Source organism: Oreochromis niloticus, linkage group LG4 (assembly GCF_001858045.2).
Source record: "Oreochromis niloticus isolate F11D_XX linkage group LG4, O_niloticus_UMD_NMBU, whole genome shotgun sequence".
Classification (NCBI taxonomy): Eukaryota; Metazoa; Chordata; class Actinopteri; order Cichliformes; family Cichlidae; genus Oreochromis; species Oreochromis niloticus.
This window is the reverse complement of record NC_031969.2, coordinates 7446582-7474206: the sequence shown is the minus strand read 5'-3', so window position 1 is coordinate 7474206 and position 27625 is coordinate 7446582. Positions and strand designations below refer to the sequence as shown.

Genomic DNA, 27625 nt, shown 5'->3' with positions numbered 1-27625 from the left:
TATTGTACTCGGCCCTGAAAATCTTAGAAATATGGTATCTAACCAGATTCTTACTCTGGATGGCATTACCTTGGCCTCCAGTAATGCTGTGAGGAACCTTGGAGTCATTTTTGACCAGGACATGTCTTTCAATGCACATATTAAACAAATATGTAAGACCGCTTTCTTCCATTTGCGCAACATCTCTAAAGTTAGAAATATCCTGTCTCAGAGTGACGCTGAAAAACTAGTTCATGCATTTATTACTTCCAGGCTGGACTACTGTAATTCTTTATTATCAGGATGTCCTAAAAACTCGCTGAAAAGTCTTCAGCTAATCCAAAATGCTGCAGCAAGAGTACTGACAGGGACTAGAAAGAGAGAGCATATTTCTCCTGTTTTGGCTTCCCTTCATTGGCTTCCTGTTAAATCCAGAATTGAATTCAAAATCCTGTTCCTCACATATAAGGTCTTAAATAATCAGGCCCCATCTTATCTTAATGACCTTGTAGTGCCATATCACCCTATTAGAGCACTTCGCTCTCGCACTGCAGGCCTACTTGCTGTCCCTAGAGTATTTAAAAGTAGAATGGGAGGGAGAGCCTTCAGTTTTCAGGCCCCTCTTCTGTGGAACCAGCTTCCAGTTTGGATTCGGGAGACAGACACTATCTCTACTTTCAAGATTAGGCTTAAAACTTTCCTTTTTGCTAAAGCATATAGTTAGGGCTGGACCAGGTGACCCTGAATCCTCCCTTAGTTATGCTGCAATAGACGTAGGCTGCCGGGGATTCCCATGATGCATTGAGTTTTTCCTTTCCAGTCACCTTTCTCACTCAGTATGTGTTAATAGACCTCTCTGCATCGAATCATATCTGTTATTAATCTCTGTCTCTCTTCCACAGCATGTCTTTCATCCTGTTTTCCTTCTTTCACCCCAACCGGTCGCAGCAGATGGCCCCGCCCCTCCCTGAGCCTGGTTCTGCCGGAGGTTTATTCCTGTTAAAAGTGAGTTTTTCCTTCCCACTATCGCCAAAGTGCTTGCTCATAGGGGGTCATATGATTGTTGGGTTTTTCTCTGTATTTATTATTGTGCTATCTACTGTACAATATAAAGCGTCTTGAGGCGACTTTTGTTGTGATTTGGCGCTATATAAATAAAATTGAATTGAATTGAATTGAATATAGTAAGTATGGGCAGCAGTACTGGGTAACATACCTCTATCACTGAGTTCAGTGTTGGTTTGAGCCCCTAGTTCCAGTGAAAGGAAATCTTAATGCTTTAGACATTGTGGGAGTTTTGAGGAAGACACTTTTCTGTTAACGGCAATGTATTGTTGGATAAGTTTGGTGTGTAAGAACTTTATAGGACTCCCAGATCTCTGACCTCAACTCTATAAAGTACCTTTGGGACAAACTAGAATGAAGATTGTGAGTCAGGCTCTCTTGTCTAACATCAAAGTCTGACCTTACAAACGCTCTTCAGGATGAATAGGCAAAAGATTCCCACAGAACGCTCCAAAATCTAGTGGAAAAACTTCCCAAAAGAGTGGAAGCTGTTATAGCCACAAAGAGGAACCAATTCACAATGAATGTCATAAAAGTTCCTGTAGGTGTAATGTGTAGGTTCTCCTTCCATCCTATAGTGTATAAAAACAAGGGAAATGCTATTTGAATTCAATTTCAGTCAACATACTGTTAAGATTCCTCCATCAGCTGACCCAAAGGTCATCCAAATGAGCATGGCTAACCATGGTCATTGTACATGGCTAATGCTATGGACAATGACCACCTTCTGCACGTGAAGTTAAATGCTTTCAAGCTACTGAAATGTCATTGGAGCAACTTTGAGTTCATTTAACTCGAAACATAATGTCCCAGAGGTGTTCTGTTGGATTTAAGTCAGGTAAGTGTGGGGACTAGTCAGTGGTATCAATTCCTTCATCTTACAGCAATTGCCTCCATACTCTTCCCACAGGAAGCTGAGGATTGTCATGCACTAGGAGGAACCCAGGAACCACTGCACCTGTGTAGTGTTTGACACTGGCTCCAAAGCATTTCATCTCGATACCTAAAGGCAGTTAGGGTGCCGTAGCCTAACCTGTAGAGATCAGGCTATGGCACCCTATGTGTGTCCCTCCATGGATATGCCTACCTAGACCATCGCTGACCCATCACCAAACTGGTCACACTGAACGATGTTACAGGCATTTCAAGGTTCTACTCGACTTCTCGAGACCCTTTCACATCTGTCACATGTGCTCAGGGTGAACCTGCTCACATCTGTGAAAAGCAAAGGGCGTCAGAGGTTGACCTGCCAATTCTGGTATTCTACAGCAAGCCAATCAGGCTCCACTAAGCACCGACTGTTTGGATCCCTCCATCAGCTGAATTATGAAAAACAACCACATGGCTCCTTTACCACATTCTTAATGATTCCTTTAAGCTGATGGAATTCAAACCTTGTCCAAGAATAACAGAAACAGTTATGCCTTCCTGTATATAATCATCATTATATGGAGGGAAAATTTTGCCATTAGACCCACTATTTTCCCTTTATCAACACTGGACCGTCTGGGTGGATATCAATTGGGATCTAAACTCCTGAAACTGAGAAGGAACTTTTAGGTCCTGTGATGTGTGTTTTCAGTCTTTGGATTACCATGACAGATTGTAGCTATGGCATGCTAGACTGTGAACATGCCAATCCCATTGTGGTCTCCAAAAGTCTGTCATGCAGACCAGTGCTCTGCAATAATTAATTTCAGCTGGGTTTGTATAAATCTGCCACTGTCTGACTTGAAGCCCTTTGCATTGCTACGGTGTAACAGTGTATATCCAATAGTTATTTGCACTCTTTTATTGGGTATCCCAACCTCCACAGCCACACATCCTGCTCTATAACTCTTTTCTGTTCCTCTCTTTTTCATCCATCTCTGGCTTTTCCAGAATGTTCCTCTCTGAGTCTGGCATGCCAGCCATGATCTTAACGTTCAAATACACTTAAAAGAGAGAAGAGGGAATGAATCATGCTACTCGGGAGTCGCTTTCTCTGTCCTCCCTGGCTCCCTGTTACATGGACCCCCCTGAATCTTCTGCATTCCTTTCCTTTCGTCTGCCCGCCTATGGGGGAAAGAAGAGTTAACGCTCTGGAGTAAAACAGGAAAACCACCTCATTGTTCCCAGGGTGACGTCAGGCACACTACAGTAGCTTTTACGCACAGTCAAACACATGTCAAACATGCGGAAAAAAGTCCCACAGCAGTGTACGGGCATGAGCACTCTATTCTTTGACATAAAGTATTTTGATAACTTCTCATCCATGTTTGCTTGAAAACTAATGTGGAAACACTCATTGGATCCTGTCAAACACTCCAGACCTGTTCTGGAATGTTGTCTTCAAAATCAATAGCAAAACTTTAAATTTCAGCCAGAACCAGTCCTTTAACTGTTCTGATTAGTTCAGTCAGCTGAGGACGATTGTGTCGATTAAGAAACTACAAACCTCATGGTTAGGTCGCTTTGGCATGTTTAAATTCACGCACTTGGCAGGATTATAGGCTACACTGAACAAAATACTTCATTCTACAGATGGTAGATTGACTGGTGCTGTTCTACTCTAGCTGAACACTCTTTAGTACTTTCTGCCACAAGCCTCATTCACCAGTTCACACTCATATTCAAGCATTGCTTTGATTCTGTGACTTGTCTAACATCCACACTCTTCAACTTGTTTAAGGGCACTTAAACATGCACACTGGAGGAGTCAGGAATCAAACCACCAGCCATCAGATTGGTAGATAACCAATCTGACATAACTCTATTGCCTGAGCCAAGGCCAATGTCATATACAACCTCCTAAGTTACTGGCTTTAAAAAAAAAAAATATTTTCTTGGCATTTCTTGGATAGCAACAGTGATGATAGACAGGAAAGCTGAGAGAGAGAGGGTAAGACACGCATCAACGACTTCTATAAACTCTTTACGCTAATGGAGCCCATTCAATCAAACCTATGATAGCACTAGGTTTATACTGATTTTGGTCTAGTATAGCCATGTGAAAGAGAAAATACACCGTTTTAATTGTAATAAATATAATAAACATTATCTGATCTTTAACAGGTTCTACAGTGATTTAAAAACAATGTGACACGAACAACATCACAACGCATTACACACGGTTACAAAAACTGAGCCAAAATGCATAAGTCGTGTGTGAAAACTACACACAACCCACGATTCATCAGCTTGTAGAGACACTTGATTCTTTTCTTTTTTTCAGTTGTTCTGTTGTACATTTGCTCCTGTGCTTCAGATCATTGTCCTGTTGCATGACCTAATTTCAGCCAAGCTTTAGCTGTCAGACAAATGGCCTCACATTTGACTGTGAAATACTTCGGTATACAGAGGAGCTGATGGCCAACTCAACAACAAACAGTTGGTATGAGGCATTTGTATTAATATGCTATGTTTAGTTTTCTTCAAACATTTTGGCCAAACATCTCTACTTAGGTGTTTTTTGACCAAAGGACGTTGTTCCACAAGTCTGTGATTTGTTCAGTTGAAACTTTGCAAACCGAAAACATGCTGCCATTTTTCTTTTTAGACTGAAGAGGCTTTCTCTTGCCAACTCTTTGAAACAAGCCGTTTTTGTTCAGTCTTTTTCTAACTGAACTTTCACATTTAACATCCTAACTGAAGCCTGTAGAGTCTGAGACGTAGCTCTTTTATTTTCTGTATTGCACAATCTGACTTCGGGGTGAATTTGCTGGGATTTCCATGCCTAGAAAGATTGGAGATGGTGTTGCATGTTTTGAATAATCTTCTTCAGAGTAGATGGACTTCAAATTGTTTGGATTTGGCCTTAAAACCATTCCTAGACAGACAGACATCAACACTTGCTTTTCTAAGGTAATTGCTGATGTCTTTCCTCCTAGACATTGTGTAAACACACACCTGAACGCTCCAGAACAGCAAGCAAACTGACAAAACTGATGATGCTCACACATGTTGATGATAAATTGATTAAGTGCTTGATGAATGCCTGACTGCTGTCTGTGGAAGCTAATTGGGAGCACTTTTTCACATACTGTGTCTGCATTTTAGCTTAGCATGTGTTGAATAAAAAAATCAGTGTAATATATAATGTTTTGCTGTTCATCTGAGGTTGTATTTGACTAATTTTAAGATCTGATAGGGTCACTGGAGGGTAGTAGTAAAATATTTTCCCTCCCACACTCATCAACGCCCATTTTGCAGTGTGTTGGGCACTAATTAGCAAATGCTAACATGCTAATCTAAGATACAGAACAGAGCAAACAGTACCTGCAAAACATGTTAGTATTTTCATTGTGAGTATGTTTGTGTGCTGATTGCTAGCATTAATCTCAAAGGTTTGCTTGGCTGTAGATTTTTACAGCTCTTTTTCACCAACTATGGTAGCTATGACTTTTGATACTAGCACCTAGACATTTTCAGTAGAAAACCGCTACTAGCGTTGTTGCTTATCATTGCTTTGTATATTACATACACTATATGGCCAAAAGTAGCTGCTCGTCTACCTACACATGTTTATGAATTTGAGTGACATCGTATCTTAACCGAAAGGGTTTAATATGGTGTCAGTCCACCCTTTGCACCTGTTAATGCTTCAAGTCTTCTGTGAAGGCTTTCCACAAGGTTTAAGAGTCTTTTGGGGGGAATTTTTGACTTCTTCAGGAACCACTTTTGTAAAGTCAGACACTAACTGATGTTGGACAAGAAGGCCTAGCTCACCGTCTCGCTCTAATTCATCCCAAAGGTGTTCTGTCAGGTTGCAATCAGGACTCTTTGCAGGCCAGTCAAGTTCTTCTACACCAAACTCACTCATCCATGTCTTTATGAACCTTGTTTTGTGCACTGGTGCACACTTACATTAGAATGGGAAGGGCCCATCCCCAAACTGTTCCTGCTAAGTTGGGGGTATGAAATTGTCCAAAATGTTTGGGTATGCTGAGGCATTAAGAGTCCCTTTCATTGGAACAAAGGGGCCGAGACGAAATCCTGAAAAACAGCCCCACACCACAATCCCCTCCACCAAACTTTACACTTAGTACAATGACAATGTCCGACATGTACTGTTCTCCTGACAACCGCCAAACCCAAACTCATCTATCGGAATACCAGACTAAGAAGCACAATTCATCACTCGTGCTTTACACCACTGCAAACAACACTTAGCGTTGTGCTTTGCAATATACGGCTTGGATGCAACTGCTCGGCCATGGAAACCCATTCCATGAAACTCTCTATGCACTGTTCTTGAGCTAATCTGATGGCCACATGAAGTTTGGAGGTCCACGGAATATTTAATATAGAAGAAATTTCACAACTGGATATATTACACAGGTGGTATCCTATCACAGTACCACACTAGAATTCACTGAGCTCCTGAGAGCGACCCATGTTTGAAAAAACACTCTGCATGCCTAGGTCCTTGATTTAATACACCTGTGGCCATGAAAGTGATTGGAACACCTGAATTCAATGACGGGTGAGTAATTAATTTTGGCAATAATGTGTTTTAGTAGTTCTATTAGCATAGTAGACCGGTTTTAGACATATATTAGTATTTTTTATATATCTAAGCGTATATTTTTAAGATGTTTTAAGATTTCCTTTTATAATATATTACTTTAAGATTTTATTGCAATTATCTAGGCTATAGATGTCCTTAATATTTAATTATTCATATTACTGAATTAAATGTTACTGCTACATGAATTTCCTTTTAAGACCTTGAGTAAAAACAGAAATTGATCTGAACAATGACATAACTTCTTCAAACTGCATATTAACACACGTGTGAATTATCCCGGACCGGTATGAAGGTGGAAAAAGTGACACTGATTAAATCCAATACCCGAGCGGTGACATCACTCCCCTCCGTGATGGGGCTGCGTCCGGATTGGACGGACCTCGCGGCCAATCAAAGAGCACACACATGGGAAGAGTTTTAAAAAGATTCGGAAAAGTGTTGGAAAGTTGTCCAAAAGCCTCCACCAGCAGGTCCGAGCACGACTGGGGCGAATAATAATATTATTAATAAAAAGAAAAGAAAAGGGGGGAAAAAAGATACCCGCGGATTTGTTGGGGACTTTCTCTGCGTGCTTCCCCTGCCTTGTTCGGACAGAGAGCTCTAACCTGCTTCTCCATTTTTAAAGCTCTCCCCCTAGCTCCACTGTAAATAGCCCAGAAAAAAAAGAAAAGAAAACCCGACAGAATGACAACACATTTCAGGAGCGGCCCAGCCTTCGGACTCTCCGCCGAGGTCAAGAGTAAGGTATGTTTTCATTTTTTATATATTAGTTATCCAGAGTGTGTTTGGACGCTGTAGGTGAAGCATGGGCTCCTCTGGTGGGGGTCAGAGGTCCACAAAGGGTCAGTAACAGGTAGATCTACCCAGTATAATAGCAAAGTAAGCAACAAGCTCTCTGTGCCTGCTGTAAATAGGCAGTTTTTCCAACGAAACTAACTGTGATACAAAGAAACAGAAGAGAGGGTTTGTGGTGGCTGCTTTTATAGTCCAGCATGTTGAAACTCCTCGCAGCAAACGACGTAGGGATAAATACACTTGCTGTTGGCCTGTGGCTCTGCATCAAACAGTTGGAAAGGAACTCCTACATGTATCTTAACGTTACACCGAGAGGGTGAGAAAAAAAGGTATCATCGGTGCTGTGATCTCATTCCAGTTTAATTTCAGGTTGTGTGCTTGGGAAAACCGCTGCGGTGACACACTCCTGGCTTTTGGTAAGAGATCACACAGTGAAGGAGGTGATTGTTTTGGAGCAGAAAACAGGCTTTAGTGGCCAAATGATTCGTGCGATTATGCAGGGTCAGGGCTTTATAGTGTGCGGGAGTGAAGCACATGGTGGAGGACGTGCTCTGTTATTGTTGTTTGGCTGATCTCCCCTCAGAGAAATCAAAAAGTGACTGAAACATGGAAGAAGGTGTGATCTTACAAAGGCTGAGCTTGAAGCTGCTCTGTGCAGTGAGAAAGGGGACTGAGCAGAGAAGTTGGATATAAATGCAAACTACACACACGCCAACATTAAAAACTTGGTGTATCATTAGTGAGTGTGCACCCCTCACTAATTATACTACATTAAAATTCACATCCTCCACCTTTTATGAACCTTTTCCTAGACTTAAATGGATGTGCATGTGAGAGAGCAAACTGGAAAGCAATTCCATATACGTAATTACATATGACACAAGTTTAACAGGAAGTATTACATTCAGTAAGCGTTGAAAGATTGTAGTGATTAGGTCAGTGAGAGTATTTATTTTGGGATGTGGAATATTGTTGCTAATATGCCTAATACAATTAAATATAATATATATCACTTTGAAAAAATAGTTTCTCATTATTTTGGCAGGGTGGAACTTATCTGGGTTCTGCCATTGCACATTTTATTGCTGGGTTTTTTAATTAAAAAAAACATGGCCGGATCACCTCACAAGTGTTGACTCACATTCCACCTTTAAATCAGTTTGTACCTGGGAAAGGATAAACATACACAATCCTGTTTTTCAAGCATTTTTGTGTTGTCACCGTTGTGGGGAAGCTAGGCCGTGTTCACTTAGTGAGTGTGAATAAAATTACTGGGATTTTCTGCCTGTGCGGTGACAGCAGTGACTCTGTATGTTTGGATGAGTCACAGCTGCTAACAGCCAGAATGAGAAAGGTCAGCCTGTGACTGTTCCAATACCCAGATCATCATCATTATAATCATCATTGCCCTGGCCTCTTCCCTGAATGGTGCCATCTCTCAGCTGTGCTTTAGTCTCATGCAGAGGTGCAGCACACTCTGTGAAGCCCGCATTCCTTTCAGCAGTCAGGCTGCTATTTTACCGGCACCACTGTGCCATTTCCAAGCCGATCACGTACACACGGTGAGTGGAAATTGAGAAGTAGGGTCGTGTGTGTGTGTCTGTGTGTGTTGGGGGTTGGGGGATATAAAATTTTCATTTAAGCCTAAGGGCTTAAATGAGGGTAATGGCGGGATGCTGCGTTCCAGCAGCGTGACATCAGAGAGGGGCAGAGATGCAGCAGAAAGACTGACAGGTACATGATCATCATCTGATGGCCTTTTATGGAGTGACTGGGCTCTGACTTGGAACCTGAGAAAGTGTGCTCACTCTAAACAGTTTACATCCAAGTCAAGAATGACAAAACACTGTCCTGATAGAACACAGGTGGACAGGAGACAGATAGGCGATAGATAGCAAAGACAAGGCCATGCCAGTAGTTCACACAGTGAATCCAAGGAGACTCGATGCAAACAAATAAATGAGGGAGGGGCGGAAATCCACATATCAGGCACTAACAGCTCAGCTCGCGTATTTACACCAGCGGTTACAGCAAATGGCCTGTGATAGTGTAGCAAAGCTTTGGAGCCATTCTTGTGAGCCTGTTTAATTTTCTCTGTCACAGTCCACTGCTCGGGTCAGTACACCCAGAGTTTAGCTGCAGCAGCCCTACTTGGTTCGAACTGACCGTTAGCTTATGGTGACAAACGCTGGCAGTTCTTCCTTCTGCAAACTGCTGTGTGTGACGTGTGTGGCATGGCTGCGTCAGCTTACTGGCACTTCGTTACTCTTTCCTATTGTTACACTTGTTTTTGAACTCACCACTATACTGTGCAGGGCAGTCTAGGTTTTTTTGGACAAGTTGTGCTTTAAGGCAGGCTATCAGTTTGATCTTTGAGTGTAAGGTTAATATTTCAAAATCCCATTAAATGTGTTTTCTTAATAAATCCATGCTGTAGCTGCACAGTATGATTCCTTAAATAAAATTGGCTGTAAGCTCTAAGCTTATTGAATATATATTTATTTGAAGTACAAAACATCTCAAGAAAACACAAAATTAGCAGGCATTTCACTCATAAAACGAAGTGATAAATCTCAAGCACACAATACATCAATGGAGATGAAGCCAGCAATTGCTAAACCTCTTGGGCTTATTGATCCCTATGAAAATGTTGGGGTTACTGGGGGCTTTTTCTTATTTTCCCTTTTAAGTTTATTGTTCAAAAATCTAAATTAATATGACTATAAAAGAATTAGAGGGCTATTGCTTTCTTTCTTCTCATTTATTAATCATCCTACAATGTCTTGTTAATCCTTTATTTCAAATCTTCAGGAAAGGGCCAATCCATGGTTTTAGAATCAATATACTGTAGTACTTGCCTAACCGTATATAAAGCAGACAAACATGGGCTCCACCTCGGTTATCTGCAACACTGATTTTATATATTGATACTGGGTGTCTCCTCAGGGATGATGATTTATTATTAAGAGTTTTCTTCAGAGTAATTCATTTGACTTTTCATGTGACATCCTGACACACTTTGCTGACAATCTTGTACTGGTTGTACTGGTTTTTTTAGCTTCATGTGACACTATTTAACCCTTTAAAAAGAGCCCACCACCAGATCAAATAAAAAGTTCTATTCATAAGAAATGAAATGCACCAACCTGGAGTTCAGTGGAGTCAGAAGATTTACTGCCACAGCCTTACTTGGTCTGGTATGATCAGCCACACATGGGGCTACTTTTAGCTAATGCTGGCTAAGCTAAGACAGCTAGCATAACATTCTGATAGCTTTTGCTACAATCTTACAGTTACTGATTCTTTTAATTTATTTATTTATTGTAATTACCACTCATGGTGGAATTACAAGTGTTACATGCTCTCGATAACATCCGTCAGTATACAGTCAGATCATTTTTTGTTCTGTTTGCCTTTTCTATCGGTGTGTGTTTCATGCCTAAAATAGCTTTTATTGTGGCAGTGGTAATCAAAAGACGCAACACAATTAAATCAAACTCCCCCCGACTGGAAGGGGGACCTGTTGACTTGGTGTGCCTTTATCGGACATTGGGTGCCTGAATAGTCAACTCACTGTAAAAGGGCAGATTCTGGAAAACCCAAAGGGAGAGAAGAAGAAGGAGAGAGATTGTGAGGGAGAAATATGAGCTCAGCCAATCGAATACACAGAGCGAGACAGGCAGAGGGAGGAGTGTTTAGGAAAAGCTGTTTCTCCCAAGTTTGGTGTGATGGACTGGAGTCCACGCTATCCCCTGCTGCTTTGAAATACTTGTTTGTGTTGGCTGCTGATCCCAGACTGTGAAGACTTATCTGCAGAACATTCAGGAATAGGGGCCGAGAACGTGTGTGCGTGTGCGTGCAGTGAAGGGGTGGGGGGGCAGCCTTAAACCCCCATGCCAGAATTCAAAGTATTAGGGCAGTGTGTTTGTGCCAATAAGGAAATGCATGGAGAGAGAGAGGGAGAGGCCCGTGTGTTTCTGCATGCAGAAATGTCCACATCTCATTTTTCTTCCTGTTCTCTTTATGTACCTCAGCTTAGAGTATTTTTCAGTATATAGTAAGACTTTCAGATATGGAGCGTCATCCTCTGTGAGAAACTGAGGCATGAAAGAAGCTGCCATTCACGTATTTAAGGATTTGAATGTTGTATTTTAGATTACAGAGTCTACTATTCTCCTACCGTTTTCTCACATACAGTATCCTTATTATTCTTACTGATAGTTGAAAGTAGAACACTTTATTATACATATGTGTAAATTATACATAGTTTCCTGATTAATCTTTAGGAAGGCGGTCCACCTTGAGATAAAACAGAGAGGCCAGTTTTCAATTAGTGCACTTAAATAATCATCTCATACAGTAATGCGCAAAACTCTTTAGCCACTCATCATTTCTTTACATTTTACCTCCCAGGAGCCTGACTTTGTTGCCATTTTTTTTAAAAAGAGGTCCTGAGGAATAGTTTTTAAGTTCTTCAGAGTGTTTCTTTGTTTTTGTTTTTTTATACTTAGTCAGGTACAAGAACGGGACTGAATATTTTCAAAGGAATGTTTTTTGTTTGTTTGTTAAGTCACTTAACGCTGACCTCTGAATCATCAAGCATAAAAAAAAAAAGTCTTGTGTCGACACATAACAGACAACTTCCAAAAGAACCAATTTTAAATTGTATCTTTTGTTACTAGCAGCCTGTCAAAGAAACATATAATTTGTTTGTGGGGGGTTTTTTTTATGAATGATAAAATAAAATTTGCCAAATATAAAAGTTTGAGGGGAATAAAATTGTATTTTTGCACCAACAAGATGATTCCCAAAAAGCTATTAGCTGAAAATATAGCAAGCTCGGCCAGTGTCCTTAAAAGGAGGGACAAGTAAACAAAAGAAAGTGTCGGGTCTTAAAAAGAAAACAAAAAGAACCCCAAAACCCATCTTCAGCAGATAAATTTTATCTAAAAGTCATTAGGAACATCAAGAAACTGGGGAAGAAATCCAGCAAAGATCTGACTCAGAACCTGAGAGATGTATCTGGTCCTTTTGATCCATCTCATCAGAAAAGGTGTCAGTGGAAGGCTGGCTGAGAAGTAGCCATTCTTAAAGAACCGAAACGGGAAGAAAAGGCTGGGCTGTCACATTATACAATAAAATCAGTGGAAGCCAGTCTGATGGAGCGATAAATCTGCATTTGAAACTTTTGGTTCAGATCATCTCAATATGTATTGAGAAGGTCAGGAGAGGGGTATAACAGTGGGCGGGTATATCTGCAAAACATGGTGGAGGTTAGGGCCACATTTCAGCTAGTGCTGTGATCTTGTCAAAAATGATGGAATTATGAACGCTGAAAAAAATACTGTCAAGTTTGATCCTTTCAGTACCATATGGCAAGTATCTGATTGGCAACAGCGTCATTTTTCTGCATGACAACGCTCCCAAAGACACTGCGAATGCAGTAAAAGCATACACACACACACACACAATAGAACTTTATCACTTATGCACTCGCCTCCCAAGAGCCGGGATGTCAACATTATTGAAGCAATGTGGGATCAATTTGACAGAGAATGGAACAAAAGGCAGCTAACATCAAAAAAGAGCTTTAAATGTCCTTCAAGAAGCCTGGGGAACTATTCCTGAAGCCTACTTAAAGAAATTATAGAAAGCTGCCTAAGAGCGATCAGGCTATATTGAAGAATGGTGGTCATACCAAAAGTTGACTTTCAAGCTTGTTACAATTGTACAAACGTTACCATATATACAGCATTTTCCTTTATGTTTGCATGCTTCAATAAACTGCAGCACCCATTTAATATAAAGACATGAGGGGTGACTTGAGACTTTTACACATTTCTGTCTCTCCACACGTCTACATGGAGACACAAATATATGAATAATTGAGTGGCACATGCAGTTTACTGAAGATTTCTCAAATTTAACGACTAGAAAATATCAAATAAAATGTATTATAAGATCATCTAGAGTTGAGTGTACATAAAAGACAAACTTGTGCCGCTGTGACGTCTGCACTGGTTGAAGTCTCATCTTACAGTCTGAGTATTTTGGTCATTGCCATATTGGTATTTTGGTTCTGATTGTGCAGTAACTTTTGATTTCTCAAACACACAACACACACATCACAGCAACTTGCCAGTCACAAAGGAGGCCTTTAAGTGTGACCTGCTTTATCACCCTTTCTAACAATATTTGGACTTCACTATATGTTCCATAAGACTTGGAAACAAGCAATTGGAACCATAAACTCATTGAAAAAGTGTTTATGGAGGTCATAAGTCAAGGAAACCCAACCACCATTTTCCCATAGATTTGTATACATCAAGGCTTCTTTGTGTTAATGGGGGACTCGACCAGTGTCAGTTTTGATTTAGTTTTAGTCAGTCTTTTGACTAAACGGTTAAATTCTTTGAGTCATAATTTAGGCTTCTAAATTCTTTTAGTTTTAGTCGACTAAATATCATTAGCTTTAGTCTACGATAATCTTAATCAGTTGACAAAAAGTAAAAATTTGTTGTGAGTTGTATAACATTTTTCTGAACACTATGTATCAGTTGGCAGTCTCTTGAGGAGAGAAGTTGCCCAGCAGATGAAGTAGAAACCTGATGGGGGGGAAAAAAAAAAACTATGCTGCACAGCAGACCCTATGCAGTAACCCCCAGCGTGACCCCCTGAATGAGGAAATATAATTAAGCCCTTCTAGCGCTGCATAATTTCAAATGGTATCACTTGTAAAGTGGCCTTTCTTTATTTTGCTCTGTTTTTTTGTTTTTTTTTTTTTGTTTTTTTTTTTGTATTTTGTTTGGATGTTTTACAGTTTTGCTCCTGGGTGAGATTGAAACTGGACCTTGTTTTAACTAGGTCCCCAGACTAAACGGAGGCTTCTAATACCCATGTCCTTGCACCGTCTCAGCGTGCCTGGAGAACATTGTCTTAGATGAATATTTACAGCTTGTACACAGTTACATTGTTCTGGTCAGAGCAGGCACAGTCTAATACGCACTAAATACAATATAAATGTTTAATGTATATATGATCCACTGGATATTATTTCACTGTGGACACACATTAATGCCTCTTTGTTCTTCTACAGGGCCCATAAAAGGGTCAGCTGTCATATATATATATATATATATATATATATATATATATATATATATATATATATATATATATATATATATATATATATATATATATTTATTTATTTATTTATTTATTTATTTATTTATTTAATTTTTTAATGTCTTACTGTTTTGAATCAACAAAACCAGAAAAAATCTAAATTCATATCATGTTTGACCGATCATCTCTGCTCTGTTCTGCCTCTCAGCTTGCAGGAAAATATGACCCACATAAAGAAGAGGAGCTGAGACTGTGGATTGAAGATGTGACTGGCAAAAGGATCGGGGACAGCTTCATGGATAGCCTGAAAGATGGAGTACTGTTGTGCGAGTGAGTGGATGGACCACCTTTTTTAAAAAAAATTTTTTTCTTTTTTAAAGAAGGAATTTGCTTAAATTCTCTCTCTCTCTCTGTCTTTTTGTAGGCTCATAAATGTTCTCCAGCCGGGCTCTGTGAAAAAGATCAACCACTCCAGTCAAAACTGGCACCAGGTAATGCTCCAGCTCTCAAAACTCAGGGCTGTTTTCCACACAGAGTGGAACTTGGTTTGCCTCCCGCACTGGCACTGACAACAAAGACTTTTATTTACCTTCCATAAAGTAGCTTCCATATCAAATGAGGCTCATCTTAGCGCAGCTTTTATTAGCCTAGTATTGGACCAGGAAAAAGCAAACAGAGCTCTTAAGCGTTGATTAAAACGCCTTTCAGAAAGTTCTCGCTGTGATATTGACACTGCCGTACATGCACACAGACCGTCACACAGTCGCACTCTCCAAGGGCATGGGCGCAAATCGAGAGAGTCAATATTTAGCAAAAGTTATTGAGCTTGAATCTTAATACTTGGCTCTGGTGCCAAGGTAAGCTGACTGCCCACGAGCTGTAGCCTCAGTTCCGACATGAGATCACAAAAAAAGGCGAATAAGATCATTTCCGAAACTGCAGAGCTTCTTGTGTTACAAGATGGCAACCGTCACAGATTTTTTTTCTGTTGCTATGCAAGGTTTTATTCTAGGAAGAAAAACACAGGATCTACTCAGACAGTTTGTAAAAGGCATGCATTGCTTATGAAATTCTGGGCCGGTAACATAAGAGTTTAAAATAATAATAATTTGGCTGATATGCTGATAGATAATTTAATTGTTTATTTTGTTTGTTTGTATTGATCCCATCTTTTGTACCAGGGAAACAAAGAAATCTAGTTTTAAAAAAAAATTTTAAAGGACCTTTCAGATCTTTTATTACATTATTTTTGGACATTCTGCCTTTTGCTGAATGTCACTATTTGCCGATAGCAAATAGGTTGACAGCTGTCAGCAGGGCCAGACTGGCCAGTACCATTGTTCTGCCAATATATCCAGGCATGTATAAATGCCCAAAAGATCTTATTCCAGTCTGTATTCTTGCTCTTTCTCTCAGTTGGAAAACATAGGGAATTTCGTCCGTGCCATCACGGAGTACGGCCTGAAGCCACACGACATCTTTGAGGCCAACGATCTGTTTGAGAATGTCAACCACACTCAGGTCCAGTGCACACTCATCGCTCTGGCTGGAATGGTGAGGGCGGCGGTGCACACACATTCACATATGTCGGCATCTCGCTGAAATCACCACTGGCTGCACATTATTATTTGATCTTGATACTTTTTTTTGCTTAGATTTCCATGGCAACAGCATGGATCTAATAAAAGCAATGTGGGTATGAAGAGTGCATTCTTATTACCACCATTTTTCCTTTCTGTCCCCACCACTTCTGTCTCTCAGGCCAAGTCCAAAGGTTTCCACTCAAAGTACGATATAGGGGTGAAGTACGCAGAGAAACAGCAGCGGCGCTTCGCTCCCGAGAAGCTCAGGGAGGGACGTAACGTCATAGGCCTGCAGGTCAGAGTGGCAAAAGGGCTAAACGTGTAATGTACTGTTTTATGGCCAAGCTGTCATGGTGCAGCGTTGTTCTGCTGGCCAAGCCTGTTCTCAGTGTGTTGTTATTGTGCCCCCTGCTGGATTCTTGGTGAATGAATATTCCCCAAACAGTCTTCTCAACTTTTTAACAATAAAAAAGGAACAATGCATGAATGAATGGACAGTTCAATAACCACACCTCATATGTGATCCTAAAGTGTGACGTTTTTGGAGACACTCCAAGGAATAACGGTGATAACTACATTGCATGTCATGTAAATCCTGTCGTTTTGCTCTGTATTTAGATGGGCACTAACCAGTTTGCCAGTCAAAAGGGCATGACCTCTTACGGGACACGACGCCATTTGTATGATGCCAAAATAGGCATGGACAACCCTGACCAATCTACTATCAGCCTACAGATGGGCACCAACAAGGGAGCCAGCCAGGTGAGAAGAGATGTATCATTTTAGACTAAAGTAACGCTTGTTCACTACACAGTTTATTAACGATATAGCTCTAGCATGGTTAGTATGTAATACCCTTTTTAAAATGTATCTTGAAATGAACAAAATCCCTTTTATTGTTGCATCAAAGATATAAAATGTTATTACGCAAAATATATACACTTGCTCAGATCACTTCATTAGTTTTGGTGGATTCTTTGGATTTGTTAACACATCTCTGTCCTGAATGCAACAGTATAGTGTATTTACACTGCTGCGCCCTCCATCTTGCTTTTCTCTGCTACAGTCTGGTATGACGGCTCCAGGAACCAGGAGGCATATTTTTGACAAGAACCTGAAGCTGGAGGACTGTGACACCACCACCATCTCTCTGCAGATGGGCACCAACAAAGGGGCCTCTCAACAGGGCATGACCACTTACGGCCTGCCCCGCCAAGTCTACGACAACAAGTACTGCATCAACCCCACTGAGGCCAACTGCAACAACGGGAGCGAGGTGGAGTTTGATGGCTACAACCAGTACTCTGACTAAGGGGAAAAACCATGGACAGCAGCACCCTCCCCACCTCCGTCTCACTCACCCCCAACCCCCCACCCCCTTTCTTTTTTTGCTTTTACTTTAGACAGCCAGCCGCGACTGTCCTTGCGACGATCAGACCTTCCAGATCGATTGACGTCATTGTCGGCTTCATTTCCCGTCTTTTATAAACAAGTTTTTGACTCTTCAGCTTATTGTTTGGCTTTCCGTGAGTAAAAGAGAAAAAATGTGTTTACACTGACCTTCTGTCACAAAAAAAAATGTGGTGGCCAAGTTCAGTCGCTCTAGTTCATAATGTTATTGTTACAGCTAAAAATAACCACACTCTGAAGCGGAGACTTTTTGATCTTTTTGCTATTTATAGTTTTTTTTCCTAAAGCTTTTTATACTTGCATCATAATTTAGAATTTTTTTTTTTTTTTTTTTTTTTTTTGTTACCCGTGTAACCAGTCCAGTTTGAACATAATGAAGCAAAATATGCAAAGTTCCTGGAGGGGAAACAAGTTGGTGCTATTGAACTTCGACCCAGTTCGAACACGTCCACATTAAGAGCTCTGCAGGCTCCAGGATACCACTCCTTTGGATGACATGCAAGCTCCGGGTCCACAGACTGATCGCGATGCGCAGCTTTTGTGTGGACATTGCTTTTTTTCACCGCGAGCACCTGCGCTAACAAATAGTCATGTTAAGTCTGCTAAATTACCCATTGTGCCATTTTTGCAGGGCTCATTTACAGGGCTTGTTGTGGAGCGTTTCAGAGTTTGTTTACTGAGAAAGTCTTTTTTTAAATAAGGTTCTGAGAGACACCGTGCACTGGTTTTTATAAAGGAGTACGTGCAGGTGTGGTGGTATCCAGATTGAAGTTTGGTACTTGGTCACCAGTTGTTTTTGTACTCCAAAAAAATAGTCTTGTAATATTTCGACTTTTGGGAACTTTGGCTTTACTGTTGCACTTCTACCTGGCCACACGCCACCAGTGGTGGAATGATGCCCGAACAATTCGTTACACATTCGAGCACCTAAATTTAAATATTTTCCATTTGATGACACTCCTGCTGTACAGTCCAGATAGTGTTTTCCTTTTTACTTCATATATTTATTAACTATACTTAAAGAATAAAACACAGATACAGTTTACCACACACACATAGGGGGATATTTTTCATAAGCAGGACCTATAATGAAGTATTATTTATTTTTTGTTCACCACTGGCTGTGAAAAGCAACAGCAAAGCAGACCCATGCGCTTGCAGATATGTCCTTATGTGAGTCATGACAAATATGCAGAATTTTTAAAGATTTTGCAACATACTGTTTAACCCACCGAATGTCTTGAATGTAACGTTATTTGTAAAGCTAGAGGTCCCACTGCCTATCACAGGGTTCATGATATGTGCACAGGGTGTCTGCTTGTATAAGCAAGTTAAATTTCTTGCTTAAATTTGAGAATTTTAAAGACTTTTTAATCCCAGTTTAAATAAAATCATACATGTGATGGAAATGCATAAAAAAGGAAGAATATGGTCTCTAGATAACCTCACTGACATCAGTTTGGACAGAACTGTTGGCTAGGCCTGCTACCCTACTATTTTTATGTCAAAACGACTGCTGCAAACTAGGCCTGCTGTCCCAACGAAACACAGTCTACACACACAGCACAGTTTGTATAAGCAACAAGACTGTTATTTTAATAAATAAATACTTTAGCAGGTGGATAGCACAGCCATCACCTCTTCATGTGATGAAGAGCCTAATCATCAAAGATGGGCGTGCCTTTAATAAGTTAAGTTAGCTATTGTATGTACTCTTCCCATTAACCATTAATGCATTCAAAAACCGCATGAAAGAGGAAGTGACCTTCAGGTTCAGTCGAACTGTTCGATCTGGCAGCATTACGTGCTGGAGATTGTTGGGGCGAAATAACCTGAGAACATTTAAATCCCATTTGAGCTCAATTTCAAACTGTTCGCTACTTTCAGCTGTCTGGCTTTCAGACTGGCTTTGGGTTACAGAAAGTGGTGCATGCTTTTTCTCCTCTCAGCTCCCCATCATTCAAAAGCTTCCATGATTTATAAGTTGTAGAGGTGTGCCATCTAGTGTTGTACAAGCTTTACAATCCAGCCAAGAATGTAGTGGGGTTTTTTGTCTTTTTTTTTTTTTTTTTTTTTTTTAACAGCGTATTAATTTTTCATCATCACTAACCCGCTGATATCTAAACTGGCACTGACAAGTACAGATTCATTAACATTTCACCCTGATATGCTGGCTCTTGGTTTCTTTATCAATATGCTTTTCACTAAACATGAAACATTCATAAACATTTGTGCAATAAAAACACACAAAGCATTTTCGTGACTTTATTTTCTTACTACTGTCAGCAACTTGAAGTACACAAATACATCAAAGTAGTGTACGAGAGATACATGAAGTGATTTTGTTTTTGTCTGTTTGTGTTTTTTTAAGGAAAATCTAGCATTAAAAATATAAATTGGTCCAAAAGGGGGAAAAAAAAGTTTTCAGTGCAATAGTGACACAGTTTGAAAAAATAAACAAAATCTACATGTGACAAAAGTTATTTTATGATTGTGTCACCAGAAACTAAATATGTCAACATCTAGATGCTAAAAAAAATCTTTGAAACGATCTAAGAGAAGATATTTAAAGAAATATTTCATAGGTTACATTTTCAACTATTATATAACAGTTTGGTCCAAAAGAAGGGAAGGTTAAGTCCTACAATAGTTCACTAACATAAGATATGAAAACATTTACATTGATGTTTTTATAGCTACATGTTACTGTCAGAAGAACATGGCCACACTCTGGCCCAGCCAGAGTAACGTGTCATAATCGGCAAGAAAAAACAAACCTAAAAGAAACTAAGAACACCAGGTGACTCAAGAGAAAGACAAAATGTTTGCTACATTGTGCTAGCTCAACAGGAATTACTTCAAGAAGCAGAAAGTGAGGTCAGAAGGTCAGTTAGGAATGCTACTGGTTGGCTGCTTCACAGGCATCGATCCAATCGCTGTAGACGTCCACCGGCTCGGACAGATCTATTGAGAAAAGGTTAAGAACCAAACCAAGTGCTCAAAAATTCAACACACACATGCTGCATCAAAGTTGATCCATCCTTAAATGTATTACTTTAATAAATGAAAGTGCTTAATGTGCATGTGTATCAAGAACTGTATTCAAGTGCAGAGTGGATTTAACCTTCTGAGGTCTAAGTCATCATCACAGACAAACCCAACCCTAACTCACTCACTTGTCATGGCAACCAGAGAACAAAGTAATCATTCAAGTGATTAGTTAAAAAAAAAAAAAGTATGTTTTCTCTTTTCCCAAAATATAAAGTTGGGGTCGAGTAACCACCTCTGATAACTTAGACCTCGGAGAGTTAATACTTTTTTAAATATACTTCTAAATAAAAAGCAAAATCCAACATCCCTGGCAGCAGGCAGCATCTTTTGTTGATTAAAAGGATACATGTTATGGGAGTCTGAAACTCCTCCAAGCAAACGCTGCAGGATATAATTCCTGTGTTCCGGGTTCGTTCCCTAGGAAACAGTTACTTTAGGCAAGATGTCCCCGATGCATGAATGTTTCAAGAATTTGGAGCGATACTTACATTTTGACATCGCAGGATTTCTCGTGATTGCAAAAAGGGCAAGTGAACTGGGTGTCCAGGTTCCCTGTCATTTTCTTCTTGGGAGGTGGCTTTCTTTTCGACTTTCTGCGGCCCATTATATCTCTACAGAGAAAACAAAACACCAGTGTTTCCATTACGCTTTCACATCCCATGTCGTTTAGAAGATTTTCTTAGACATGTATCTGTGTGTGCTGCCTAACTTATGTGATCCATGTTATCTGACTAGTCACTGCACTGGTGTCTTGCACTCACATGGAGTTTAAAGTTGTGTTTATGCGCCTTTACATTGATCTCATACGATTTTATTGCTTGGTGTCTTTTTATATTCAACATAATCACACAGTATAAAAACACTTTATCTGAATTGTTGCAAGTATGGCTGTTATTAAACAACTTTTCTGACTAGTATAAGTAGACAGCAACTATTATTTACTATCCTATATGTGCAGCTAAGATTAGCAAAAACCATAATACAAAATACGAACTTGAAATGTTGATTAAAATTGCAATCAATTATTTACTTTCGTCCGCTATAGATTATTTTTTTAGAGAAAGTCTTGGACTAAAATTTCTCCGACTTTCCAAGTTGTTTGCTCGGCCTGCGTGTACATTCGTTTAAAATTTCCCCACAGGAAACTCGTTTTTCCGATTATTTCAACACCACATGAATCTTTCACATATTCTACTAAACAGAGACGGCTCTAACCCATCACTCACATAGCTTACTGTTAACACAGCAGACAATCCCAGCACGCAGCTGCTTATCAGTAAAAGTTTATTTTCCAAAACAATGACTGCCGCGAGATGTGGGTTACTTAAAATATTTTAGAAACGATAACCAACGCTGTTGCCCTTGTGTAAACAAAACCTGAAATGTGTTTAATTATAGTCATAGCTTCGAGGTGTGGACACTCCTCCAAAGAGCTAAAATAATAACAGACGGGATGCGGAGATGCTCGCTCTATAAACGCCAAAAAGCTACCGCTATATGTTAGCAGCTAACGCGCTAACATGCTGCTATCGTGTATGAGGATTCTAACTGACACAAAAGTTGCCTTCCGAAACAACCTAGAAGGTAATCGGCAAACACGAAGTGCGCTTCTCTGCACTCTGCTTTTGACATTTGAGCGCCAACGTGACGGTTGTCTTACCAACGAGATGTCTTTCGGCAGAGGATGCTCCGCTCTTCAACTTGGTACAGATGCAGCGTCTCACTGAGAACGCTTCTAATTGGTTAGGTGGGAGTTAAGTCAGGCTTTTGATTGGCTGTCTTCTGAGGGTCCAATAGTGGATCTGCCTCCAGATTGATAAACAAGCTGATACTGTAGATTAGGGACGTCAAACGTAAGCCCCGGACTCAACAACCGGGCCAACAAAGGACTCTGGAGTGCTTTGTAAAATGTGAAGGAGGGCTGAAATTTTGGACTTGTACCTGTATTTTCGTAAATTTTACAGCTTTCCTTCCTGATAAAGACACCCCACCGTGACTATTAAAACCACACCAACGTAATTAAATAATAGATCAATACTTAAATGGCAGAAAAGTTGTTCATTATTATTATTATTATTATTATTTAATCTACTCTAGAAATGTTGGGTCCACAGTATAAAAATGACATTTTACATGAATTAGAAATACTTTCAGTTTTACAAAGGACCACCTAGGCTATAAGAAATTAGCAGATTTTTGTTTGCAGTTTAATCCCAACTACAATCATGCTCGCAGATTTCTTTCAATCACTTTCAATCACTACTGTTTATAGGGTTGAGGGAAACCTTCAGTCAGCCGAGGCTGAAGAAGTCACTTGGATGAGTTAGGAAACGTTTTTCCCACTTAAAACGCTACCTACAGATGAACAGAATCAACTACAGCAATTTCTCCGTCATGTAGAAAAATGTCTAAATTGCACTTCTTTTTCTGATATTAGGATATCCCCGTGATTAAAGCTTTTGTAATAGAAAGAGGAGTTTCATTGGTCGAGATGATAGTGGGCCGTATGCGACCCATGCGGTAAAATGAGTTTGACATCACATATGTAGACTACAGTAGATTACATGCACAGGCTTCTTCATATAGTTCCGTATATGAATCAGTAAAGTAACTTTTCACTTACCTAGAACATGATATTAACTGTGTGGCGCTGCTGGGATTTGCACCCAGCGTCTCCTCTATGCATTTTAACCCCCTATGCCACAGCACCTTCTACAGATTACTTTACACTGCTCTCCTGCTGCTGAAAAGTGTCCTTTAATAAAAGTAGGTTTACTTCATTTAAAATATACTCTAGTAAAAAGCACTCCAGTACTCATGAAAGCACTCTAATCGAAATGTACTCTGAGTAAACATTACACATTACATCCTCCAAAGGGTGTTGAACACTACTGCAAAGAATATGTGAAAATACGTAAGAAGTTTTAATAACGCCTGACCATATCACTAATAAATTAGAGGTAAGTGGTTACTAAAGAGTGCATAATCATTAAATTCTGTATGAGCCACAGCAAAGCTTGTGTCCAAACTGACAGTAAATCCTTTCCCTGTATAAAATCGCTTGTCTTCTGTGGAAATAACTGATTATCGTTATCAAATATTTACCTTCCTGTCTCAAATTCGTTTAAAAATTATTTAAGGTGCAACGTTTTCAAGCATTAGGTCTCAAAGGACAAACTCTCAGATCAAACTGCTTCACAAATCGTCCAACATAATAGCCCTAATAGTGTTACACAGAAAACTGGGGAACACACACCCTCAAACACCCACTCAATCAAGCTGCATAAATTACTATTCAATTTTAGAGAAAGAACAAAACAGAAAGTCAACATCTTCTCTGTTATCATAACCTACTTATCATATTGATCCATACATCAGTGCATAAAGTATATTTCGTCCACTATAATTTTGATATGTGAACTGTAAAAGGAAGATTCTGTTATTTCTAGCTTCCAAAGTTGCAAAAGAATGATTATACACGCACTGTACACATCAGATAGTAAATCTTCAATCCACGATGGCCTTTAATAATTATTCTATGAATAAATAAATAAATCAGTCAATTCAAAAATATATAAAACACAACTGATACATCTATATTGTAGTGCAAGTTCAGTAACTGCTACATTTATTTTTAAACTGACGTTTTTTGAGCCAACCAAAAACCTGCAGCGTACGCTGGTCCAATCATCCTCCCAACATCTGCAGGGCACGCTTGTGTGGCGGGTAAGTAAGTACAGGGGAGGGGCCCTGAATGTAAACATCACAGGGGAACCAATGATAAACACGCATATCATAAAATGTTCATTTTCATAGACTACCATTGGCTCGTCTTCTGTGGAGGGGCGGGGCCTGTAGGCAAGATAAGTAGACAGAGGAAGTGTCTGATGACCCGCTGAAACTTAGAGTCCATTGACATTATTAGTTGGTCCTTTTCATTCGGAATAACGCAGAGGAAAGGAAAACAGGTAAGTGCAGGTTTGTGTAACAAGTAGTAAGCGCTTGTACCTGTCACAGTGAGGTCCAAAACGAAGCCAGCACCGCCGCTGATATAAAACTTATGCAACTGTTTGTTAGCTCCGAGGCTAAACCTGGCTAGCTTGACATAACGTTAGACTTTTGCCTGCTGTTATCGGAGGACATGCTGCCTGCTTCTCTGCCGTGTTGTGTTTTTTATCGACGTCTTTTAAGGAATTTTTGCATTCGGGCTGCTCATTTGTCAGTATACTCTGATATGTATTTTTCCTGCTCTGCCTCTCCTGCCATATCTTAATCTGTGGACTTTATCAGGGCTGCTGCATATTGGAGAACCACCCTGAAATGACACATTTATCTCTCTGTCGCCATTTTATTATCACGGATGAATATTTGGACTCCTCCAGAACCTTGGACTCTATAGCTCAAAAGAAGAAAACCTAACAATATATTATAAAATGAATGCGACGCCCAGTTGTACGTTTATACATTCGCTTTCAATGAGTCATACTTTCTTAGAATATTTATTTATTTTAAATGGTCTTGAGCAATAGTTCTCCAGAAACTGTTGCTCAGTATTATTGAAGCAGTGAGGGATTATCTTGACAAAGAACAGTACAAAAGACAGCCAATATCCACAGAGGAGCTGTGAATGTCCTTGGAGAAGTCTGGAAAACTATTCCTGAAGACTACTTAAAGAAATGACAAGAGAATTCAGACTGTTTTGAAGAATAAAATATTGACATTCAAGCTTGTTAGAATTGTACAGACTCTGTTTTTGCATTATTTCTTTAATGATTTCCATGTTTCAATAAAGCACTGCACCCATTTCCCATTTTCCAAGCAACATGTAAAGAAAGTAGGGGTGATGCAACATTTTTGCACAGTACTGCAAGAGATTTGCCTGTAAAACACTCTGGCTGTGGAACACTGTATATTGATTTCCATAAGCTGCGTCTACATTTGTGATCATATATGGGACCTATCATATGAGCATGCGTCTGTGACTGCTTTCATACAGCAGAAATCCTAAATAAGACTTTAGATTTATGTTATTGGAATTGTGTCTTTTCTGTTTTATTATCTCAGTCAAATGCAAACTTGGTTTGTAGCACAGCGAAAGGCTCTAATACATTTTTTTTTTTTTTTAATATAAATTTTAATAAAATCAGAAGGAAAAAAAATTAAGTCTTTGCGATTTTCCCAACACTGTGTTAGTTTTTTGTTGCCAGGACCTCATTTGAACAAGGGTGGAGTGTTATGTTATCTTTAGCACTGAGTAGCAGACGGTTAAAATACTAGAATTTCACTCATAAAACCTGAAAAACAAACACCTTGGCTGGACTGTCTCTCACAGCATGTCTTGTCTTTTTTGAAAGGTGACACCATGGTGACGGAGGGGGAGCCAACAGATTTTGTCAAAGTGTTGCACCTCCTGGTTCTCTCTTTCACCTGGGGCATGCAGCTCTGGGTTTCCTTCATTGCAGGTAAGTGGACTACAGAGCAACGAGGCACAGCTTCAACAAAATGCACGCGTTCCTGTTTTGACACCGTTTTTAACATCTGTGCCTGCAGGCTTTGTGTTGATTCGGCAGGTAACTCGGCACACCTTCGGCCTGGTGCAGAGTAAGCTTTTCCCGGTGTACTTCTACTGTGTGCTGGGAAGTAACTTTGTCAGCCTGGCTGTGTATGCTGTGTACCACCCCAGAGAGTTGCTGGACTGGCATGAAAGTGTACAGGTGAAATATCACACGCTGCTAGGAATGAAAAAACTGAGCACTTTTGATTGGGGGGGAAAAAAGAAAATTAAATTGAATCATCATCGAGCTGCAAGCTTTCCCTTTTCATCTTGCAGATGCTTCTGTTCTTCGTGGCGCTGATCACTGCAGGTCTGAACGCCCAGTGGTTTGGCCCAGAGACCACTGAGCTGATGTTCCTGATGAGGGAGGTAGAGAAGGAGCACAACCTCGGGGAAGAGATCGGCCTGGGCAGCCAGAAAGAGGCTTACGCCAAGCTCAAAGAGCAGGATCCCAAGTACAAAGCCTACAGGAGCAAGTTTGGCAGTTACCATGGGTTGTCCAGCCTCTGCAACCTGATAGGATTCCTCTGCACCACGACTAATTTGGTCTACACAGCTTTGAATTTAGCCACCATTTAAAGACAATGTTTTAGTTATTAAAGAACCAAAACGCCGTGCACACTTTTGTACTTTGTTATCTAACAGTCTTTCTGGTTCAGAACACTGATAAATGTGCAGGATTTGTTGGTTCTTTTATCACTTTATGATACAGTAGGGTTAGGGCACACACTCATACGACTTGGATGGGAAGTACTGTAGTTTATGAAAGTCATCTCGCCAACTGTTTCTCTATCATATCAGTGTTGAGTATGAAGTGTGAATCATAAATAGCAGTATTTGTGACATTTTGCAAATGTAATTACAGAGAATTCTGCATCACTTTATCTGCCCGAAGTGTCCTTATGTGCAAGAACTATCTCCAGTGAGCATGCAGAAATCATCATGTGCTGTTCACTGCTGTCAGTTAAGCACTCTTAACCTTTTTAATTACAAAATGTTTTTTTTTTAATCTTGTATAATTTAATTTTTTTTTTCGTATTTTTTTTTTTGTGTATGTAGTTTTATTTCTCAGAAAGCAAAAGCAAAGTACCAAGTGACATGGAAGTAATGCACGTCTCTCCCCAGTAGGGGGCGATATTTGAACAAAGCTTTCAGATCCATCGTAGCACACAACATAAATGCTGCATTTCATGTGCACCATGACTTTCTTGATCTTGTAGTGCATTTTAAATTTGCCACCACTGTTTAATGAACACTATGACTGGATGATTAAAGTGTTGTTTTGATTCTTCCATTTGGATCAACCGAGTGATGTCAAAGTCTTTCTGGTGTTTGGCCTAGTGATACGAGCTTTAAAAGCAAACGCTTGTTTCAAAGAATTGGTTTAGAAAGAAGTGGTCCTGTAATCCTTGTGGATGAATAAAGCCAGGCCAAACAGACAGCGCCTGCTTTTGGAATAAGCAGGTTTTAATTAAATTCTCGGTGACGCATGTCAGGTTTTGAGGAGAGCAGCCTTGGATGCGGGGAACAGAGCTTTGCTGGCCAACTACA

The 27625-nt window shown here is 39.9% G+C and overlaps 3 protein-coding genes across 3 annotated transcripts; 2 read left to right on the top strand and 1 right to left on the bottom strand.

The window, feature by feature from the left end:
• Positions 1-6962: 6962 nt before the first annotated feature.
• cnn1b (calponin 1, basic, smooth muscle, b) lies at positions 6963-19723 on the top strand. Its single transcript, XM_003443155.5, has 7 exons — positions 6963-7297; positions 14685-14806; positions 14901-14967; positions 15893-16030; positions 16238-16354; positions 16678-16821; positions 17126-19723. The coding sequence occupies exons 1-7, from the start codon at positions 7238-7240 to the stop codon at positions 17369-17371; spliced, it is 894 nt and encodes a 297-aa protein (XP_003443203.1). The 5' UTR covers positions 6963-7237; the 3' UTR covers positions 17372-19723.
• Positions 19549-22327, bottom strand: elof1 (elongation factor 1). Its single transcript, XM_003443062.5, has 4 exons — positions 22181-22327; positions 21009-21131; positions 20867-20937; positions 19549-20433 (listed from the first exon to the last, which is right to left on the bottom strand). Exons 2-4 carry the CDS (start codon positions 21122-21124, stop codon positions 20369-20371), a joined length of 252 nt encoding a protein of 83 aa, XP_003443110.1. The 5' UTR covers positions 21125-21131; positions 22181-22327; the 3' UTR covers positions 19549-20368.
• A 2009-nt stretch (positions 22328-24336) lies between these two features.
• On the top strand, positions 24337-27374 carry tmem205 (transmembrane protein 205). The gene is made up of 4 exons (XM_003443061.5): positions 24337-24488; positions 25875-25982; positions 26071-26234; positions 26351-27374. The coding sequence occupies exons 2-4, from the start codon at positions 25883-25885 to the stop codon at positions 26651-26653; spliced, it is 567 nt and encodes a 188-aa protein (XP_003443109.1). The 5' UTR covers positions 24337-24488; positions 25875-25882; the 3' UTR covers positions 26654-27374.
• Positions 27375-27625: the final 251 nt, after the last annotated feature.

Excerpts from the sequence above, each read along its gene's own strand:
- elof1 (XM_003443062.5), bottom strand. The coding sequence starts at position 21,124 with ATGGGCCGCAGAAAGTCGAAAAGAAAGCCACCTCCCAAGAAGAAAATG. Across the intron at positions 20,938-21,008 it reads AAATCCTGCGATGTCAAAAT|GGAACGAACCCGGAACACAG; the intron begins GTAAGTATCGCT and ends ACTGTTTCCTAG. Across the intron at positions 20,434-20,866 it reads GTTTCAGACTCCCATAACAT|ATCTGTCCGAGCCGGTGGAC; the intron begins GTATCCTTTTAA and ends TTTTCTCAATAG.
- tmem205 (XM_003443061.5), top strand. The coding sequence starts at position 25,883 with ATGGTGACGGAGGGGGAGCCAACAGATTTTGTCAAAGTGTTGCACCTC. Across the intron at positions 25,983-26,070 it reads CTGGGTTTCCTTCATTGCAG|GCTTTGTGTTGATTCGGCAG; the intron begins GTAAGTGGACTA and ends CTGTGCCTGCAG. Across the intron at positions 26,235-26,350 it reads ACTGGCATGAAAGTGTACAG|ATGCTTCTGTTCTTCGTGGC; the intron begins GTGAAATATCAC and ends TTCATCTTGCAG.
- cnn1b (XM_003443155.5), top strand. The coding sequence starts at position 7,238 with ATGACAACACATTTCAGGAGCGGCCCAGCCTTCGGACTCTCCGCCGAG. Across the intron at positions 14,807-14,900 it reads GATGGAGTACTGTTGTGCGA|GCTCATAAATGTTCTCCAGC; the intron begins GTGAGTGGATGG and ends GTCTTTTTGTAG. Across the intron at positions 16,822-17,125 it reads CCAACAAGGGAGCCAGCCAG|TCTGGTATGACGGCTCCAGG; the intron begins GTGAGAAGAGAT and ends TCTCTGCTACAG.